We start from the raw sequence: 23928 nt of genomic DNA on the forward strand, positions 1-23928 counted from the left end.
TAAATAAACACTTTATTAAAATGAATAATTAAAATCAGCTCACAATTTAAAACACAATGATAAATCTATCTGTAATCACTAATCCCTAATCCAGTCTGCCTTTTTTTTTATTTTAGGCTTTAGTTATCCTTTAGCTATCTGCATCCATCACATACATTCCCATGCTCAGCATAACATCCCAGTGACCACTATAAACACCCCACATTGTGCTTTTACTGTGCACAATTATGGTTGCATAGATTTAATGTCTGATGTGGAGGATGCTCTGTCGAGTCGAGTTCCTAATTGAGAGGTTGGATTAAAACAAGTTTGTTTTTGAATGCATGTGGTTTAAAAAGTGTATATGACAGCTGTGTAGTTTTGCTTCATATTAGTACTCTCCACATTTAGTGGTTCTATTTTAAACTGTGTGTATTAATAAATTATACTTTTAAGCCAGATACAAGTTTTTTGCATAATAATTCTGCCATTGAGAAGTGAAGATTTTTAACTTTAAGATCATCAGATCAGTTTGAGCTCTTGTTTTCCCTCTCTTAATTTGCTTGCTGCGTTTAACAAGGGGTCATTGCAGCTCTTTTTAAAACAGCAGCTCTCTATACTAAACTGATTTAATTCTGTTTTTTTCATTTAAGAGCACCAGAAGAAGTTGTTTGTTGTGGTGCCCACAGAGAAGTAAATTCAGGGTTGAGTCTATTTAGTGGTACACACTATAAGGGAGCAGCATAAGTCATACTTACCTACTCTCCTGAAAAAGAGGAGGCAACCTTCCGGACACTTGTGGATGCGGGCTTAATGACACAACGGCATCACCACACCCCCCTACACTTGTCACATGACCTTTCCTCCGGGGATCTCCTGGAGGACAGGTTTTAAAAGTCAGCAAGTGTGGCATATGCATTGTTTTATTAAAGGACACATATTCATTCATTATAAATCATCCTGTTCCTTAACAACTATAGTTATTTGTCCCCCTTTTAACCACATCAAGTCATAATACTTTTTCTCCACACCACCTAATTTGCTATGCCTTTGTTTCACCTACTCATATTACATTTTAGTTCTGATTACTTGTACTGCTTTTAACTCACTATACACGAACATGCTATTGCTTCACGTCTTTTCTTGTGGAAATAACCCTGATAAATATATTTTAGAGGTTGTAGAATAGGGTGTTTCTTTTCCAAGATTTTCCAAACATCTCTATTTACTCAGAAACTCATTCGGTATTTTCTTACTGCATATTTATCCAGCTAATTTACCCATTTGCATAGCATATTAAAAAAACACAATCAGTGTAAAACATTTCCAAGATCATCTCCGTGCTAATGGAAATTGCAGACAGAAGGGATTATTAGTATTATTGTTGTTGATTTGTAAGGTGTTATAGTGCTCCACAGTGCCTGACAGCAGAGAAAATAGGGCATTTACAAAACAGGGACATGCAAGGTAGTTAAAATAAATGCAGACATGAAAACAAAGGGTGTTGTTTCCATCTACAACAACCTAGTGGTTGTTGGAGATGGAAACAAGACCACCGGCTCAACAGTGTTACGTAGGTTCAGTTTATTGTACAGTATAGAACACAAATAATCTAAACCTGCACTTTAAATTAGCTATGTACCTTACCTCCCACGTAATCACCTTCTCACATTTATAAAACAGCTAAAAATATGAGTAGGCAGTGGGGATTTACAGTAGTAACTATGAAGTGTCATCACACTAAGGATTGGGTTGCTTTTAAGAACTACTGGAATACCATATCAGCTCATCTGCTGGACCCAGTGAGGTCACCTGTCATTGCTGTGCTATTTCTTGTCTTCCTTTGATCTATTTTGCCCTTACTCTGTCAGTGTTATGTTCATATTGTCGCTATCAATAAATATTGTCCAGTTCGATTACTGTAGTTCCAACGCACAAAGGGCTAGATTTACTAAGCTGCAGGTTTGAAAAAGTGGGGATGTTGCCTATAGCAACCAATCAGATTCTAGCTTTCATTTATTTAGTACCTTCTACAAAATGATAGCTAGAATCTGATTGGTTGCTATAGGCAACATCCCCACTTTTTCAAACCCGCAGCTTAGTAAATCTAGCCCAAAGAGATTTAATAGCAAAAGATAGCGGAATTACAGTAAACTATTATGATGCATTTGAAACTATAAGAAATCACAGGAAAGTATAACCGAATACATTACTCTTGCGCCCCTGGGCCCAGGTCCAGCTTCAGTCTTGATCTAATACTGGGCCAGGGGCTTGAACATATACAGTTTGAGTTAACAAAAAACCAGTGATGATGTCACAATGTACACAAAGATAAACTAAGGTCTCACTTCATTGGTCCATGAGTCAAGTCAGTCCAGTGCAATGCAGATCATAGGTCAGTTCAAAGATTTCCTCTCTAAAGGTGGGGGCAGCTCACTCCAACAGCTGAGCACAAGTAGTGCCTGAGGGAACTGACTGAATTCAGTTTAAACCAACCTATTTATATGTGCTGCCTACTGTATTATAGAGTATCAATCTTATAATAATCATAACTAGCGATCACAGTGTGCGATCACTTAGCCATTGATACCGGATTTCTACTTGTCAAATGAGAAATTATATAAGACCAAACACCATACATTTGTTAGGACCTGAAACATAAATACGTAACCTATAAATACATATAACCTTTAAGTCTTACTAATAAACTGATGTGAGTTTGAACTTTATTAAATGTATACTATTTACAAATGTAAGTGTAAATGTAAGTGTGTGTATGTTGTTTTCCCATGCGGTTGCGTCATTGGACGTGGCGTGCTAATTGCAAACGCACGGGAAACCAATATTAATTCATTTAGCCGACTTCATCCAATTACTCGACTTCCCCACTGGTCACACAGCTAACCTGAGCTAGTGGATGACCACAGAAGTGGCCATGCAACAAAAGAGCAAGAACCTATTCCTGAACCAAGTGAGGATCAGTTGAGACAAATGTTGAAAGATAGTGATGGTTACCAGTAGATGACTGTCTTCACATTTTGCAGTGACTGGTTAATTTTTAATGTCTCCACCTTCCGCTGTCTCTCCTCATTCTAACCATAGCACACCAAAGCCATTGGGGACTGGCACAGAAAATGCCAGTCCCCAATGGCTACTCCAATATTGGTGTCTGATAATGCTTCCACCTTACAGTAGCCACACACACTTTCCCCACCACCAGGCACAATTGTTATTATGCTACCTTATGTATCATTTTCTCCCCCGCACCTCTTACATTTAAACTCATTTGGACAGAGCCATCTTAACTTTGTTTCATGTCATTGTATGTTATTTATTCGTATCACTATACTCCTAATGTGCAACTCTTTGTATTGCATGCCTCCCAACTGTCCCGATTAGGTGGGACAATCCTGATTTGATGGACCTGTACCACCATCATATGGATTTGAACCTTTTACTCCGCTCCAGGACAGCTGAGTGGTGTGCCCTGCTGACTGGAGGGTTGATTTTAGGGGAAAGGGGCCAGAGACATCTATGGCACTTAAGAAACACTGGACACGTCCCACATAATGTGGCATGCCCGCCATGTAATGCAGCCAGCCCTTTGTTATGTAATGCCCCATTCTCATGCACTCTGTCCCATAGTCTTGAGTGCTGCAAAATAATCAAAGTAAGAAATCGCCAGGACTCCCCTTTACTGGCAACTAATCATAAGCATTTTCCTACACTGACTGCTCTTTTTTAGCTTATACATGTGTCATACACATTTCTCTTTTGTTTGTTTTTTCAATGTATTACATAAACATTCCGGGCCTGAGTCATTACGGAATGTATCTCTGTTTTCTGGTCGTATTGTACTCAATTCCCTTCCGCGCATGCCCAGAACGAAGACACTCGTCCATCAGCAAAAGCAAGTCCGCTGCGTATGTCAACACAAATGACAGTTACAACGATCTACGATTTTGGGGAGTGACTGAGGCGCGTTCTCGATGCACAATGTGGGCGTGTCAAGCTCAAGCGAATACAGCCACATAGGAATGAAGCTCAACAGAAAACAAAATGTTAAGAAAAAAAAGTTTAATACAATTTCCATTTCTAATCATAAATGACTATATTATTTACAGGTAACATTATTTAATATTTTTTTTTTTGTGCATTCTTTTGAGATTTCCTATTCCAGATATGTATTGTACGCATCCTGCAGTGTCTGGTCTAGTACAGCAGAGTGAACTACATCCATAGTCAACACCACACATATCTTGATATCCGTTCTTTGCTGACTCCGGGAGTATGCAGAGCCGGTTTATATGCCATTGCTGTAATTAACACACTGTGGGTTTTGTTTAAACTGTTGTAAACATAGACAAAAGAAACTGTCAATGAGCTAGCCAGGGTGAATTCTGACTAACTACATGGGTACGGGTATGGAGCCCACAGAGATCTGCCATTTGAGGGAAGTGGATGTAAAAATTGGAATTGGCCCATTACTTTTGGTCCCTTAAAAAGTGTGAGGCACATATAGAAACCATTGTAATTCCTACACCGTTCACCTGATTTGGATGTAAATACCCTCAAATTAAAGCTGAAAATCTGCAGTTAAAGCACATCTTGTTAGTTACATTTCAAATCCATTGTGGTGGTGTATAGAGCCAAAAATATGAGAATAGTGTTGATGTCCCAATATTTATGGACTTGACTGTACCTGCAAGTGTCCTAGCAATCGTGACAAAGTCCTGACAGGGTGGGACAATCACCTAAATTTGGAACTGACACACCAGAATCAGGATAGTTGGCAGATTGTCTCACTCTTTCCTACCTTTTCTTGTTGCTTTCACTACTAGTTGCTGCTGTTCATGCTATAAGATTAGTTGCTGTTTGTCTTGATCCAAAAATATTGGGTCCCTGTTCGGACAAAGGATACGTACATAAAATGTGGAAAGTCTTGCAGTGAGTGAACACTCTAATTCTCTCTCCCTTAAAATAGCCCTGATGTTAACTCAATAGCACCCATATTTAATAAATAGGTCTCCCTATCTGCAAACAGTCCCATCATTAAATTAATAACATCCACATTTAATAGATCTATTAATAGACCTATATAACTCCAATCAGCCCAGTCGTTAAGTTAACAGCATCAAGAATAAATAAACTTATTTCCCTTCAACATGCCCTGATATTAAATTAATAGCATTCACATTTAAATAATACCAATCCCTCTCCACAAACTCAATACCTCATTCAAATATTAGCCCCCAAGCCACCCAAGCATTTACTAAACACCCGTCAGCCCACCTTAATTTAATAGGTACTTCCATGATTTCCCTATTAAACTAAAGAGACCCAACTATCTAATAAACTGCCCACCATCTCATCAGTAATTTAATATCTCTCACCCACTAATAAATGCCATTATTATCCCATGCACTTATTCATATCACATAAAAAGCCCTCCTTCCCCCACCGTTACGTTCTTATCTGAACCCCCCGCTCAGTTCACTTCACCGACCACTATCTATTTGTCCACCTCCCCTCCAGTTGTCTCCAAGGAAGGGATGTACATTTCTGATTTTCCTAGAGTAACCCTTTTTAGCTTGTCCAATTTTTGTCAGGACATATGGGAGATTAGATTCTTACAATTGAAGAAACAATACTTAATGCAAAGAGCTGTTCTACCCAAAGAAAACCAACATACTCCCTTGTCTGAGAGACAATTTGTTTAAAGGATACTGCTTGGTAAATTCATGTAAATATATATGGGATAGTGCTCTGTACATAAAATGATTGGGTTCTTAGTAGACAGGGAATTCTAGGGCCATATATAATATGTGTATATCCACCTCTGAACAAGTAGTATTGTAGTAACCAATTACGGTTCTATTCAGCCTCCACCCCAGTATATTTATAAACATGGTGCACACTGACTGTACCAATGCATACCAAACACACTCCCTGTATACAGGATATTGATAAAAGAGGTATACATGGTCCTCCTCCCCATTGTGTATGTAAACTACAATGATACAGTCAGGGCTGCCAAGAGGAATTCAGGGCCCCGGTACAACAACTTCATGGGGGCCCCCCTTATAGTTCAGCATGGCAAAAAAGGGGGAAATGTTCTTATGTTTGGGGGCATGTCTATGTACCATTGGGGCGTGGCTAACAGGTGAAAAGCGCTAGGCCACGCTCCAACAGAAAAAAAGGGTGCAGTGCCTGCTCGCCGGAGCGTGATTTATGTCCCAGCACTCCTGACTTTCAGGGCATCTAGCACCATTGGGCAGAACAGTCAACACAAATTTGGATTGTTCCACTAGAATCACAACTTTTCACAGACTCTCCTGCTCTGTCCTACCTGTTCTTGTCACTTCCGCCACCTACGGTGGTATCTTTAATTGCGGCTTGTCTGGCTCCTGGAATTTTGGGGGCCCAATTTGGATAAAAAAAATGAAATCAATAGCACCCACGAGTAATAATTAGGCCTTCCTACAGCCACAACATTAAAATAATAGTATTCCCATTTAATAAATAAACCTATTTTCCTCCCTGCAAACAGCCCCAGCAATAAATTAATAGTATTTACATTTCATAAATATACCTATTTCCCGCAACCATCACTGCCATTAAATAATTCTTAGTCATGTAGCGCCTGCGGGGAACTGGACAGACGCACACAAATGTCTTACCTTACAAACGATGGTCACCTCCTGTCCGCTTCCGAGTCACCCCAGCCGCTCTCCTATCCCAGCACCCCCTTCATCACTCTGTGCCATGCTGCCCCCATCTCCTTCATCACTGTGCCATGCTGCTCCCACTCTACTTCATCACTGTGCCATGCTGCTCCCCCCTCTCCTTCATCACTGTGCCATGCTGCTCCCACTCTACTTCATCACTGTGCCATGCTGCTCCCACTCTCCTTCATCACTGTGCCATGCTGCTCCCCCCTCTCCTTCATCACTGTGCCATGCTGCTCCCCCTCTCCTTCATCACTGTGCCATGCTGTCCCCCCACCTCTCCTTCTCTCCTTCATCACTGTGCCATGCTGCTCCCCCCTCTCCTTCATCACTGTGCCATGCTGCTCCCACTCTACTTCATCACTGTGCCATGCTGCTCCCACTCTCCTTCATCACTGTGCCATGCTGCTCCCCCCTCTCCTTCATCACTGTGCCATGCTGCTCCCCCCTCTCCTTCATCACTGTGCCATGCTGTCCCCCCACCTCTCCTTCTCTCCTTCATCACTGTGCCATGCTGCTCTCCCTCTCCTTCACTGTGCCATGATGCTACCCCCTCTCTGGCACCGTTGTTTTGTTTTTAAAATGCACTGTACCCTTTACCAATGAAGGGGACCCACCCCTCCCCTCTGCAAAAAAATAATAAAATAATAAAGAGAAAAATATAAAACAAGTAAAAAAAAAAAAAAAAAAGAGAAAATAAGGGGTCTGCAGTGAGGGCCCTGGCCGGGCCCCTAGCATGTCCAGGCCCGGATAATTAGTACCCCCTCCCTCTCGGCGGCACTGGATAGTTTATAAAAAGAAACACAGGACTGTGTTCATATGACATAGACATACATTGAATAGCCCTATTTTACCTGACTGCACAGATCTCAGTTATCTTCTGAATATGCCTCGATTCAGCTTTACATATTTATATAGAAGTGGGCAATTGAACCTTCACCCCACTCAAAGCAAATTGCTAGAATTGGCACTGGAAAATTAATGCAACACTGGTAGATTAATGACACAGATTAAGTATGCTGCATAATGCAGCATCGACCTGCTCTTCCTCCAGCAGTGCCCCCCATGCCTGGTTCTCTCCGACTCCTGTCCATTACCTTCCTCAGTGCTTCTGTGCCTGGCTTTCCCTGCTCCTCTGTTCTCCGTGGATGGGACTTAATGACTATCGCTGTCATTCTTGTGGTTACAGTGATTACTGGACCCTCAGGCAGTGGCCTCTGGGGAATTCCCCAGTATTCCGGTGGGTCAGTCCGACCCTGGTTGGACATATCAATATGGAAGCAGCCAATCAGAAGAGGCTAGATAGTACTGCTGGTGTCATCATCACATATCTTTACACCAGGCTTCCATACCCACAAAATAAGCTTCCTATGAAATATGTCTGAAAGTAGTTCCAAGTCGCAGAGCGAATCGCCTGAAGAAAATGCTCTTACTGCATTCAACCTATGCTTGCAAACTCCGTTCCTCCTGTCTACGCATAAGGAACTGCAAGTCTAAAATAAGCACAAATCTAGATACAGACACATTTTGATACACATGTGCTGTACAGAAATTTGTTTATACCACAAAAATTGACATATGCTCGACTTTAAATGAGGCCAATATACTATTTGCTCTAGTCATAGTTAATGGAAAACATTGTAAAATTGAATGTAGTACATTTATGTTTTTATGTTTTAATGTAACATTGTGACATTAGTAAACTATAGTGTACTGCTGAAGATATAAAGCTATTGGTTTGCTACAATATCGTTACACTGTGCATAAATTGTAGAGCTAATTTTCCCCGATAAAATTATATTTGGCAAATATGCATTAAAGAGATTCTGTGCTTAATTGTTCAAGGTGATATAAAAATGTAATTCAGTAAAAAAAAATTGGATGTGTAAAAAGCTATCCCTTTTTTATCTACAAATCCATATCTGTCTTTGAATTTCCTCTGAAGGTATTTACAAAATATCTATATTTAGATTTCCTGCATGATTTGTATGCTGAGTACACAGGGATTTTTTTTATTTCTTTTTTTGTCTTGAACAGAAATACTGTTTCCATGGTATTTCTATTACCATCCTGGCATTGTGTTACTATTCAGTGTCTTTAGCCACAATGAATATCATAAAGTGAAATAAAGCAAAAAAAGAAGAAATGTATGATATTTGCTGAACCATACCACAGCATGCCACAGAAAGGAAAACAACATAGTAATACAGTGTCAGGAAATATTATAAATATGTGAACTGTTAGCTACAATCCTTGAAACATATCAGTCAATTATTTTATTTATAGAGTAGCACCAGGTATTCAAAGACTGATTTTATGCTCCACACATAATTTTGTAATAGCTGATAAAAAATAAATACATTTAAAAATAGCATATTTCATGTATTGTCTCAGCTGTAGTAGTAGAGCACAGTCAGACATTATTAGGGTAGGATGGAGTAGATGTAGAAAAACTGAGTGATTATAATGACTGTAAATAGGTTGAAAAAGTGCTTAATCAGACTAAATTTGTGCAACGGTTGTTCAGGAGAATATGTGGTAGATTTCTGATGGTATATATGTGAATGTGAATCATTTACTGCATGTGATAAAGATAAAGATATGTATGTCATAAACTATCATACAAAAGGTTTTTGATTTTATATGGAGGAAGTCAAGCTATATATGTATAAATATATATATATATATATATATATATATATATATATATATATATATATATATATATATATACATACATATATGTATGTGTGTCTGTGTGTGTGTATATATATATATATATATATATATATATATATATAAACGAACAGACCAGCACCATCATTAAGAAAAATACAAAATTTCATAGAAAACAATAGAAAGATACACCACAGTAGTATGCCCCAACGATCGTTTCAGGTAGGTTACCGTCATCAGCGGCCAAGATGTGTGAGGGGGATCCAGTTTTTCAAGTTTTGATTTACTTATTGTGAATTGAGTGCATCCTCATGTATATTTTATAAATACATAAATATATATATATATATATATATATATATATATATATACAAGTTAACCCGTGCATGATACTCATGCATTCTAGTCAAATCAAGCTACTTAAGGTCTTAAAAAGGTTCTTGTCATGCATTTGGACCTAGCCCAGGCCTCCTCAGGGGAAGAGCGTTAGTTCCCGATGCAAGCGGCCTTTTTAATGTGTGTTCATGAGGTAAAATTACCTCACGAAAATGAGTTTGACCCCTCAAATCGTAAATTTAGCCTTTACTAACCCTCCCACGGGGGGAAGGGGGGATGATGGAAGTTAACTGACTATTCTAATTTTTTTGTCAAATAATGTCAGTATACCAAATTTCAGGTCAATTGGATGAGCCCTTTCTGAGAAAATAGTTTTTTTCCACACACACACACACACACACACACACACTAACGCACGCCTCTACACATGTGTGTTCATGAGGTAAAATTACCTCACGAAAATGAGTTTGAGCCCTACCAAATTTCAGCCCTTTTTGAATTTTTTTTCCCACACACACTAAGAATTTAGTAGGTCAGTGTATAACTCTGCCCAGCAGGTGGCGCTGCAACTTGTTTTTGTTTTTTTCACACACACAGACAGACAGACGCCACTAAGCATTTATATATTAGATATATATACATATATGTACTGTATATAATAAATATTGTATATGTGTTTATATATATATACATATATATATATATATATATATATATATATATATGTACTGTATATAAAAATTTATAAACAATATACAAATAAGAGAAAGAGAAATAATAAAATTAGTGAAAGAAATCAATACAAAATGAGACAATAGAGGACGAAGGACAAGAATGAGGAGATAGTAAACGTTAACATTCAAGAAGAGCAGGAAAGCAAGCAGAGAAGATAGGGTGGAGAGAAGTGAGTGGAAGAGGTAGGTGGAGTGAGAGGGGGGAACTGTTTAGAATTGGGCAGGAGAGAAATTGAAGACAATAGGGATGGAAGGAAAGGAGTGGAAGCAGCAGGTGGAACGTGAGAAGGGAATTGTCTTAGGATAGGGTGAGGTGGGTAAACATGAAAAGGTGAGTTTTGACATCGTGCTTGAAAGATTGGATATTGGGGATGAGTTCGGTAAAGTAGTTCTATTGACGGGGAGCCACTTGAACAAAATCTTAAAGTAAAAGAGCGAGATGGTGAAAGGAGAGGAAGAGAAGCGAAGGTCATTAACAGAATGGATTGGGTGAGTGAGTTAGTATTTCTTTACAAGGCCGGAAATGTATGAGGGAGACATTAATGAGTGCTCTATATGTGAGGTAAAGCTGCTTGAATTGTATTTTGTAGCGATTTGGGAGCTATGAGAGGACTTTGCAGAGAGGTACATTGGAAGAGTAATAGTGGGAGAGGAAGTTTAGTTTTGACCAGTGATAGTCATATCAGCAATGATGAAAACCCCTGCAGCTTCAGCACGACCTGTCATTCCCCGACACACTGCTAAGCCCGACTGTTTGAAAAACTCCCCTGCAACAATTCCGACCAATGAACACCCAGGCAACAGAAAATTACGTCATATTGAAGAGCGATACTGTGATTCCTGCAGTCAAGGGGGCAGTTCAAGCAGGAAGCCTTCCTAAAAAACATTGTTCCAGTTTCCATTAAACAAAATAATAATAAATAAAAAATGAATGGAGCCTACTTTCTTGTGATAGGGTGAAAAAATAGAGCAAATCAAGAAAAAGCTTTAAAACACGGATTAGCACATTGCTAGGGTTTGATCAATTAGCCCTAAATTCTTTTACTATCATAACTATACCAAACTTTAACAAAAACATTTTGGACTTCTCATAAATTATTAAAAAATAAGTAAATAAATATATGAAAGAACAATTACAAATTACTTACCTGTAAAACAAGCCTTGTGCAGACTCACTTGAGTTGCAAAGATCCTCATTCTTCTTGCTGTTCCCAGATATGTACATATACTAGCAAGCCCAGACTCACACACTTATACAACATCGCTTCATTACATGCAGGCATATGCAAACTGGTAGCTCACTAGGTAAAGCGAGGGACCTGGGAGTTTATGCTACCTGCTTGGGAGGTCTCCAAATAGTCTGGGAGAGTAACCCTGTTTGCAGCCTTGTAACATTTTTAATTAATAAAGTGGTTGTTTCTTAAGTGAACGTATAGGTTTTGAAGTGGCTTGATGGACACAACTATGCCTGAGAATGAGCTGCAGAGAAACTCTACCATGATTTACCTTTGATACCAGGGTATACTGCAGCTGATGGCTATGAGTATGAGTATGGATATCCAATTCAGTTTGAAAATAGCAATAGATTTCTTTGATCCTTTGGTGAGCTCCAACAGAATGTCATAAAAAATTCCTGACTGGTTTCATCACCATCTAGGCAGGTATACTTACAGCAAACAATAGAGTGTGGGGAATGCTCTGTTTTTAGAAATCACACAAAAATACATTATTATATATGCAGAGTTCTTCTCTCATAAAAGTATTTTATATTTATCTGCTTTTGGTAACTGGTAAAAAACAAGCATACATAAAACAAAAACAATAAAAAACAAACACATTGGGGCAGATTCAATTCTTTAAAATAAGTGTTTTGGGGCCGTTCTAGGATATTACGCAGCGGTTTTTTTGTGTGTGAAAGTACCGCTCACTTTTGCTTGCGCCCCATAGAGGTGCGAGCAAAAGTAAGTGTTACTTTTTACTTTATAAAAGGTAATAAAGCGCGGCCACTATGTTCTCAGGAATATCATGCCCTATTGAGTCTGCCCAATTCTGGAGATACTTTGCGGCCGAGATTTTTACAGAAATTTCCGCTGACTTTTCCATAGAGATGTGAGAAAAAACAAGTAGAGATTGTAACTGGAAAAAATTGCATCTGGATGTTCTCATGAACTTCATGGCTAATTGAATTCCCCCCCTAGGAGTGGGAGGAAGAGTAGTGGAAAGCATAAAAAGAATGTTTAAAAGAAATTTAAGGAGGAAGAGAGAGAGGGCATGTAAGGAAAGATTTTAATAGATTCGGGAAAGAGGTGTGATTAGATTGGATTGCCTAGGAAGAAAGTGAAAGGATAGAGACAGAAAAAGTTGTGTATGCAATATTATGGTGGATCTTTTCAAAAAGAAGAGAAATCCCGTCTAAATATGTGTGTAGAGTTCATTGAGCTTAGCTACCCAAACTTTCCCCATTTACCAGTAGACTTGGCACACATTACTGATAATAGTATTAGTAAATTAAACACTTTGATAAAAAATGTATTTTGCTACAGTGCCCAAACGTGTTCTGTATTTATAAGTTCACTTGTTCATGTGTTTACTCCTTTTTGTGCACTGGTAACCACTAGAAGTAATGGTTATGGTTTTGTGGCTCTTCTACACTAACAAGCCCAGCTAAAAGAATGCCAGAAGATGCTAGTTTTGAGCAGCTAGTTGTCTGCATTTTAAAAGTGGCATATTTATTGTACAAGTTACAGCAATACACCATAAGGACCATTATGTACAAACATGTTTATTAGTTGTTAGTGAATACAGTAAGTAGGGGACAAAGTAAAGAAAGAGAGAGAGAGGGAGAGAGAGAAAAACCTAACCTGGGTACAATAAAAGCTAAGCCCGGATATGTTCAAAGGCCATTAGCTTGGGATGCCCTTTGTTTCATCATATTACCTATTTTCTTAGTTTTCCTTGGTTCTCCACCAGAAGTTTGTGAGTGAAGGTTACCTACAAAGTGCAAAATGTGTGCCTCCCTGTCTAATGTCATTTGTTTCTATATTTTTACAAATATACCCATTGTTAAGGGAAAGCACATGGATTTATTTACCAACATAGTAGCTTATGTGAAAGCTGCAAAATGTGGCACTTTTTGATGAGGAGAGTTGCGTGGGGAATCCCTTGCTAAGTGTGCTTCTCTAGTAATGCACCCACATGCAAAAATGACATTTTGTTTAAGATATTATTTAAATGATAGTCAAGGGGTGAAGAAGCCACATTTAGAGGGATATCCCCTGTTTAGCAGGAGAGCTTAGAACATTAACATTTTTAATTAATAAAGTGGTTGTTCCTTAAGTGATCGTAGTAGTGACTTGATGGACAGGTGACATTCTCACCTGGTCTTTATAGAAAGTTCTCTTCAGATGCTCTGCTTGATTAGTGTCATTGCAGACACACCCTGTCAGCTGCTGTTATCTGTGGAAAAAGACACCTCCAAACCATTTAAAAATATGTACATTAAATCATACTCTATGCTATTATTTTGTCACACATATGTCCTCCACCTGTATATCTTTAAATTAGGTGCACTGCTGTACTAATATGTAACCCTGTTTGCAGCCTTGCCCTGCAGACAGTCAGTTGATTGCCTCACTCCTCTCTTAGAGGAATGTGGCAATCAGTGGGCTATTTTACAAGAATGAACAGTGCTGTTATGATGTCGAGTATGAATAACCAAAAAAACAGAGCAGAACTGGCCACCACTGTATCAGAGTTGATGGAGGTTTTCTGTGCAGGGAGCACAAGGAGAGAACGGAGCAGCAGGCAGTGTGTGATAGCAAATATGGAGGTAAATGTGAAAATGCGCCACTCTTTCCTCCATATTTGACTTAGAAAAAATGCACAGTACAATATATATAAACCTTTAAAGTGCATTTCGCAATAAATATACAGTAGGAATGGAAGGTTTGTATGTTGATCTGCAGTTTATTTTTATTACCACTTTCTTAGCATCCTATAGCCAATATATTGGATTTGAGGAAGTGGGGTTCAGGCATCGGTAATCCCAGATTCTCACTCAAACACACCAGTGACAGTTATATAATTTTCAGTTATAATATCTTATCTTTAAAATGAATTCTCAACTATAACTTTCTGGTTACTAATACTGTATATATCTGTGTTCACACAACAGCATTTCTTAGACTTCATAAGCCAAATAATAACTTCTTGTTTTCTTTTTTTTTTTGCAGCTTGTGGCCAATGCTATTCTTTTTGTCAGTGTAAATTTATCTGGGGTCTTCGTGCGGATTTTGACAGAAAGGGCCCAAAGAAAGGCTTTCCTTCAGGCCAGAAACTGCATAGAGGACAGGCTCAGGCTGGAGGATGAAAATGAAAAACAGGTCAATTAAGAATTTCTGTCAGTTTCCATGATATTGTGCACTAATCTTGAAGTTGTCAGAGTTTACTTTCATGTTTATCATCTATCTATTCATCTCTCTAGCTATCCATATATCCATCCATCCATCCTGTTATCATATATTTTGTCTCTCCAGAAAATGTCAACTATATTCTCATTACTACTTTATCTAATTGTGAAACAATACATATTAAGGTTGTTGACCATAGTCTTTCGTTGCTTGAGCCATAGAGGTCGGTATGGCTTGTTGTGCTGTGATCAACTATCTGCTGAACAATCTGGTCTGCAAATGTCTTCTTGCCTCGCTCTGAGGCTATATTGTTCGGTAGTAGCAGGTGCAGGGAGACCTTCTTTTCTTTACTTAAAACTTTACAGCTGTAGTAGCTACCAGTAGAATTTGGAAAAGTGAAATCCAGATGTAGTTTTTATTATGGCGCAAGTCTGTACTGGCTGGAACCTGGGTAGCCTTAACTCGTTCCTGTAAAAGACTAAGGGTTAGATTTACTAAGAATCAAGTTTGGTGGCGGTTTGAAACAACCAGCCATCGCTGGCGGTTTAATGGTCCAAACCGCCGCATTTACTATAGGGCGGCTTGAGGCTTCATTTTAAAATGACTGGTGATGTATGGCGGATTGAAAAAGATAAACCGCCATCAAAACCGCCATCCAAAAGACAGCACAGGACAAATTTAATACCTGCTTCAGAATGGCTGGATAGCTTGAACATGCTGTTTGAACTATTTTGCCATTCAGAACATAAGATAAGCACCATTGACATTTAAATTAGTTTGGCAATCATTTATTGATTAAGGGGAAAATGAATTAAATAATGTCTTATAAGAGGAAATAAAAATTCATTATATTAAGGAGATAAAATAATTTAATTATTATATTATTTGGACAATATGTAATGATAAATTATGCAATATAAATAATTATATCCACCATTAACAATCAGTTAATACTATTACATGTTCACATTTCCCACATAATATAATGCTGTAATATTGTCCCCTTAATAAAATATATTTAAAAAAATCATCCATAAGTTAATATTAAATTAATTTTGCCCCTTAATCAATAAATAATGATTGCCACAATGATTTAAATGTCAATGGTGCTTTCTCTTATGTTCTGAATGGCAAAATAGTTCAAACAGCAGCAGTCTGAGCAATCTCGCCACTCACAACTACCTCTTTCATTTTGGCCATTTGCATGGCTGTTTTGCGGCGGTTTTGAAAACCCCAGCTTAGTAAATCCGGCTGTTTGTATGTTCATCATTTTTAATATCGGAATGGCGGATTGTAAAGCTATCAATACTTGATAGCTTATTTGTACACTGAAATTTAAAGTTGATATTTGTGTGCTACATGAATAAACAGTCAGTATTTAACTTATGTGCAAAACAAAATTCTAATTTGCTCCTCTTGCAATGTAACATGGTTTTGTCCAGGACACTGAAATAAAAGGTTTCTCAAGTTAAGATCCTTAATGAATCAGGCCCCAGGTTTTTAAAGCAAACAGGCTTATGAATTTTGAGAAATCCCATTATAATTAGCCAGATATATACAAAATAAAAAAGAGCTGTAAGGAGAAGGATCATATAAAATAAAATGCAATATAAAGTGAGGTTTGCTTTTTTGTTGCATTATTTATTTTTATTAAAGATTTATCATTTATAATAATAAAGTATTGCTGAATTAAGCAACACTAACATTGCCTCTTTTTATATTTATAAATATATATTGTAACAAACACCACTCTTTAAGGATGGACCGCTACTTATGGGCCGGTGCTGTGTGCTCGCCCCCTGGGCTAAAGTCTGCCAGCCAGCCCCTGTTTAGTATCATGTCATATCTGCAATAAATCTGTTTAATATATTCATAATACTGCAGTTTAGAATATCAAAATATGGGAAACACATTTGCATCTTGTTTTTATTTCTGTCTTTCTTCAATTTATTTACTTCTTTTAAAAACTTTGTGCTGTATTATTATTCTACTATGTCACATTTCTACAAGGGGGCTAAAGGGACACCCCTTTCCTCTTGCATTTGCAAGAGTTATACAGTCAGGCAGAGTGGAGGGTTCTTCCCTCTTCCTCTCATGCAATAATTTCTCTACAAGACAGTCAGCCTGTATGGATGACAGCAGAATTAGGTAGAACTATAAATTCTATGGTAAATTTACATGTTGTTAAACATGTAGCAACTATTAAAGTAAATACATACATTTTCTCTTATATTTTGCAAGTTTAAATCCATCCTATATATGTATACATTTTTTTTTATCAATGACAGGTACTTCTTAACAATTTACATTGAGCATGCATATTTCTGACTAAGTATGTGAACTATAGCCGTTTCTCCCTCCTCTTTCATCGTCTATATTTTTAATACCCATGTGAGTGGGGATCAATTGAGCTTTGCTCAGAAAACAGGGTTTACACAAAAGCTATCAGTGCCAAGTGTAATGGCTCTTTAGTTTTCTATCTACAAACCTGTGAACAATACAGTCTAACACATTAATAGTCAACGAGTAACCAATCATCTCTGTATAAACAGGAATGCAACCCAGTGTTTTTAGGCACTTCATACAATGACCCATCCAAGGTTTCTGAAAAAGATTATCCGAGTCATGGCACCAAAAATCTGCAGTACAAATTCTCCTAATCATGGAGAATTTCAGTGATAAGAAGGAGATTGGACCTGGATTCAAAATAGGTTTATTTACCATTTGGCAAAGGACAAAGATGTAAACATCCACTTGTGATTAATGCTTACTGTGAAGACTCTCATAGATTATTGCTTATAAAATAATAACGCCACCTTTTCTCCATCTCATGAGTAAACATAACAGTTATTATTGTAGCCAATAGATGGCCAATCTGTGCTAGCCTCTATCAGCCAATTAGAAACACCTGCCACTGGCTAATGTCTAAAATGTCCTTTTTTGCTGAAACATGCATAGCATTCAAATTTCAAATTAAAACAATCAGTTTAAATATAGCATGTATGTGTTTGGTCCTCATAAGATGTTGATAATGATATTATTATTATTATTATTATTATTATTATTATTATTAGTATTATTATCATCATCATCACACACAAATACACTATTCCTAACAAGAGATGCAATTAGATTTTGCAGAGGAATGCAAAAGCATTTCAACTCTGTGAAGAGTTAGTATTAATCTACTAGTAAATACAGTGATCAAACAGTGATTCAAGCCTGTATGGTAAGCATTGTACTAATTGTCCTTTTGGTAGCTAATGCTGGCTGCATTTGCTCTAATACTGGAGTCTGTCCTTAAGACTGAATGATTGAATCTGGCCACATGCAGAGAACTAACTTGTACAAATCAAGCCATTTAAGCCCTTGATGATTGTAATATGAATCTGACACACTGCCCACCACTTCTGGGTTTGTTTATTAAGTATGGATCTCATAGGCTGACCTGGCTTTCCATCCCACCATATTGAATTTAGATTCATTTAAAATTAGGTCCACACATTGTGGATTGATCAGCTAGTTTTGTCAAAGTCTTTATATGTGTGTCCACCATGGTCAAAGTAAACATTTAGAAGTGGTGGTACGGAAATTTAGAAGTGGCGGTATGAAAAATGTAAGTGAATGGAATTTGATTGTTTTCCAATGAAGTCAGACGGAGAAGTGGCAATATGGCATATCTCTGTATATTATAGAAAAATTCGGAATCTGCGCTTCCTTGGAGAATAGGGGTAGGCAGTCTGCAGGGATAAAAAGAGGAGTGGGCTCCAATCCTTCTAGATGCCAAGATAATGAAAAGGGGGGTTCCCTGGGCGCCAAGGTCAGATTTTAAAAAATGAGTTCGAACAACAGTAATATAAATGGTTATGTATTGATCAAGAGATAAAATACAATCAGTGCACTGATAATATGTAAACACAATTGCAAATAGCATAAACAAATAGAGCTGTGAATTAACAGGCTTAAAAAAAGGTCACAAAAACAGTAAATTCTGTTTGTCAATCCAGTTCCAATCCAAGTAGGATGGCTAAATGTCATGAATAAACAATGGACATAAGAATATTTGCTAGGTTGACAATGGAAATAAATAGCAACCGTATTGTAACATATATACTCACATACAGCTGCAGTGAGTGTATATGCATATTAGGAATAGCTAACCACTCCAGCTGTTGTATTCTGGTGGGAAGACTCCATCTAGATAGAATGATGGTAACAGTTAATGTGGCTAAATGTGTCCTCTCCAGAGAGCCAACTGTCCAAAAACACTTGGAAGTGTACAGACATCCCAGGTGTCAATCCTGCTATATTGCTCAGTACCATCACTGGGCTAGAGAAAAAGTTCCATCTGACAGAATAGCGTAATGACGCCTCAATGGGAAAATGCAGTCCTGGTGAAAGTAATGTTTTGCATACACAGTAGCCGAAAAGCAACTGAACTCAGTCCAGATTGACAGAGGATAATTCGCGAGGAATGGGGAGCGGGGGTTGAAGGTACCACTCACCGTTGGTGCTGGTAGATTGCTCGGAGCGTCCGATCCATGTCGACGTCTTTCCTCCCCTCCGCTCTGTGTGTAACAGGTGATCGTGGTGGCTGCGCACCTGTTCTGTCAACTCGATCCTCTGCCCTTGCACAAATGAGTTTGCGTAGTTTTTTTAAGGCTACTGTCTTATAAATTTACCAAAGCTAACCATAAAAAATTAGCCTAAAATGAAAAGTCTGCTGTAGACCTACAAAATTATTAGCCTGAGTCGCTAAAGGTGTTTGCTGCTGAGGAGGTGGAATTCCCTTGTCTCTCACGACTTCTCACCATTGCGACAAGACTTCCTCCTTATTTATTTCTGCTATTCACAAATGTAAATTTAAGTGGATATTGTTTTTTATGTAAGGTTAAAAAACCTTGTTTTACATGGCCTAACCACCCCTACACATAAATCAGAACAGAATGCTACATGAACACTATACGGATCTTAGAGGACTGGTGGGACCAGTATTGTATCCACTTCCTTACACTGGTATACACCATTGAGTCTTGTAAGATTCAATACCTGAATACACAAATTACTTTGTGGAATGTGTTATTATTTTTAATATATTGCATATATTATTCTGCAATATAATGTTTATTATATTTTATTTAATTTTGTTTGATTTTTCATTGTTACTTAATGTTGATATGGTAAGACAGCATTCTCAAGAGTTATTTTACATTAGTATTTATTAATTTCCTCAGAACGAAAAAACATATCCATTAAACTATAACCATTTTGTTTAACCCTATTTTATCTCACCCGCTACCTGTGGTTTTTTTAATCTTCTTTCCATGCATTCTGCAGGAATCCATTCCACATATAAATAGCATGACAATCACATCAGAAACACAGTTCCATGTTTGAGCAAAAATTGGAAACATGCAGACATCTGACAAGTAACTTGAAAATACACAGAAAGTGCTGACAACCAAGTTTAGCACACCTATGACATATTTAATGAGGAATGAGCAAAACATAGAATGCTACTATAGGCGTGACAGATAGATAGATGTGCTTGCTGTGTTGACAGAATACCCAGCATGGTATCCTTTAATGCCTAATCTGCAGTATTTCACTCCCATATTTCTCCAAGTGTGATCACAGCATGGATACATTGTAAAGTAGTGCTCATTTAAAAAGCTCTTAGGGGGGTATTCAATTGTCAGCGAGTTGGTTTTTTTTGAGAGTGTTAAGTCATTTTAACGCTGTTTTGTATTATTTTTGAGCGGGTTAACTTTACCCGCAATTCAATTCCATTTTTGACGCTACTTTTTTTTCATGAAATGGTCCTCTCGCGCTCCAGTAGAAGGTCTATTGAAAGTATAGGGTGTGGGAGAGGCAGCCACGTTAAAAACTATTCAATTGTTTTTTAACACGGCGGGTAGAACAGGCAAATATGCTGTTTTATCTCGCACCTCCTTGGGGTGTGTTAAAAATAAAAAACCTCTGAAAAGCCTTTGAAATCATGTAAAAATGTTGAAAAAAAGTTAAACTTATGTTTATCACTAATGCCTAACTTGTGCAAGTTGATTTTCCTTTGAAAAAATATTGAAATTAAAAAAACATTAAAAAAAATAAAAAATAAAATCACTAGTTAATTAGATTTATGTATATTTTTGGTACAAATATGAATGTAGTAATGTGTTTTGACATGGTATAGATGATTGTATGGTAAAAAATAGTTCAATTACAAAATATGCTAAAAGAAAGTACTGTAATGTAGATATTATCAATGTGTATCAATGTGTAATGCAATCTAATGTATGGAAATGTATGCAAAACCTTTTTTTTGTGTTATACATGACAGCGTTAAAACTCCCCTTCACTCCCCTAAAATCTCGCAAACACAATTTTTAACGCGCGGGGGCAGCGTTCCCTCTTTTTCAATTGAATTGCACAAGTTTTCCCGCTGCGCTAACGCAAAATAGTCGCTATTGCCGGCAAAAACCTGCGGGAGATTTTTTTTTTTAACACGGCTGGGAAGAAAAAAAATCTTGCTAACAATTGAATACCCCCTTAGTGTAGTTATTTGAAAACACCCCAGATATGGTCTTCTTAGATTTCATCTAACTAGCATGTAGGTTAACCAGCTATTGCAACTACCTGCTGATCACTTGTGGCTTACCACAGTTTGACATGCAGGCAGCCTGCATTCAATTAAAATGTCATTATTTACCTAGCTCCTTGCCATGGGAAGTAACATGCACATGCATGACTAAACAGGCACAACTGCGCAGGAATAGCACGCAGTAACACAAAGGCAGTACACATGGTATTCACACTTTGCCTCCACATTTTTATAGGTTCGTAAATGACCCTTAGCGATTCTTTGGCCTCATTATAATATGTGTATTACGGAGGCTAAAGAATGAATATACCTTAATAATATCAAAGTGAGCTTATCTAGAATAGTAGTATACAAGTATCAGTGTTTATCCTTCTCCAAGAATGGACTCCCACAGTAATAGATACTATACTGTATGTTCCAGAAGCAGATATAGTCTTCAGTGAAGCTCCAGTGCATTTCATCCTATAAGGAATTTCTTCAGGGATCAGTAGGCAGTAGTATTTCCCTCTGCTGGTTTTTATATTAAATGCCAGAATCCCACTATTGAAGTAATGTCAATAAGTAAAGAAGCTTTGATGGAACAACAGTTGATAAGCATAGTTATTCACAGTCAAATTAAAATATCTGCCCCACAGTCATTATTATGTGATAGTGATATGTTACTCACGAAAGAAGAAGCAAAATAATAAAGTACATTCACTGTTTGTCTACAAACATATTGATAATAATTGGGAAAAAAGAAAAATCCTTGTTAATTCTGGAATTTTTTAAATCTATTAGCCCCATGAATAATACAGGATACATATAGTAAACATGTTTGGGATAAGAAAACATAAATGAAGCAACTATATATGTAAAGATAAATTATTAAACATTATGGTGAAAAGACAAACAATGTAGTGGGCGCTAATGAACCTATAACAATAATATGTAAATTGTTTCAGCTGCAGCTCTCACTACAGGCTCTGGAACCTGTAATAAACAAATGTAAAAAAGAAAAACCAAAAGAGAGCGCAAACTATGAACCAATATCACAATTTAATAATCAAGAATCAATTAAAGAAATATACTCATAATAAACAAAAAACATAAGATGATAAATGGGGAATCGCAACATATAAAAGTATAGGCACAGTCAAAATTAATGATGCTCTTAGTCAATGGTAAAAAGCACATGAATATAGATCCACATATTGATTAACTTCATGTGTGGAAAATATACTGATGATTGGATATCCGAGGGCTCTTGCAGCAAAAAGCACAGCTTTGTATGCAAATGAACTTCAATCTTAACCAGGATGTTGTAGAGAAATAATTTCCATACAATAAAGATGGTACTTATCGTATCTCCAACCTGTAGATGAATCAGATGGATAGTAGTCTGTCAATGAGCAGACAAGAAACCATAGAGGCACCTGGAACTGTGCAAATAATGAAAAAAAAAACGGGGTTTGTTGAGTTGCTTCACAACAAAAAAAGTCCTACAGCCTGACGAAATTTCTCGCCACACATACGCCGTTTCATCAGAGGAAATGTATATATATATATATATATATATATATATATATATATATATAACTACCTGTATTTACGGGTGTATTACTCTACTGGCATGTGCCATACAAAAAATGCACCACTGAAGTGAAGCAAAAGAAATGCATGCTGACATCTTGGATCATGCTTCAGAAAGTTCCACCAAAAACTCCAACAGTTTAAAATTAGAAAAATGGCCAAATTTTAAAAAACGTGTTAGTTATGGTGGTTGGGTGCTACCCTCATGAAATGTTCAATTTTACTATTATGTTTTTTATGAAGGCAGGAGGTGGTTCTGATCAATTGTGGAAAAATTGCCCACTATAAGCCAAAATGTGTAACATGGCTTTTGTGGCCTATAAAAAGTCCAGTCAATGAGTGAAGAACACATATGAGGTAAATTACTGAACACATTTTGGGGTCTGTTTCTCAAGTTGCTTTTATCACGCATAAAAATTGCACTGCTGCATGTAGCATAAGTGATACAAAATGCAATTTTATTTTTTGGACCAAATTCCAGTGCATTCCAGCACATTACAAATTTTTCTAAGATTCAAGATATATAAATGAACTCCTTGGGGTGTATAGTTTTCTAAATAGAGTTGCACTTAAGCATATTTCTTGTGTTTAAACATTCTTTAAATTCTTTATACACCACCAGAAAAAAATACACAAAAATGCGAAAGGATATCTTTATTGCATATAACTTTACAGTATATATCTTTTATGTTTATAAACAGGAGAAGTTTGTAGCATATATCTGCGTTTGCATTTGTTTTTCATTTCATATCGGTAAAATCATAGATATATTATAGGTCATGAATGGGCTAATTGCTAATCTTATGATCAAATGTATGTTTTTTGTGTGTGTGTGTCAGTTTCCATTGGCCCTACCATTCTAATAACTACCTATTTGCGAAATCAATTATTAC

At 37.2% G+C, this 23928-nt stretch overlaps 1 protein-coding gene across 1 annotated transcript in view; it reads left to right on the plus strand.

Annotated features, from left to right (window-relative positions):
- Window positions 1-23928, plus strand: part of ADCY1 (adenylate cyclase 1) — a 255805-nt gene that overhangs the window by 55069 nt on the left and 176808 nt on the right. The window contains exon 2 of the mRNA XM_075212665.1: window positions 14686-14835. Within this exon, the coding sequence (XP_075068766.1) occupies window positions 14686-14835 (150 nt within the window). The remainder of the gene's footprint in view (window positions 1-14685; window positions 14836-23928) is intronic.

The sequence above is a fragment of the Mixophyes fleayi genome, chromosome 5, assembly GCF_038048845.1.
Source record: "Mixophyes fleayi isolate aMixFle1 chromosome 5, aMixFle1.hap1, whole genome shotgun sequence".
NCBI classification, from domain to species: Eukaryota; Metazoa; Chordata; class Amphibia; order Anura; family Limnodynastidae; genus Mixophyes; species Mixophyes fleayi.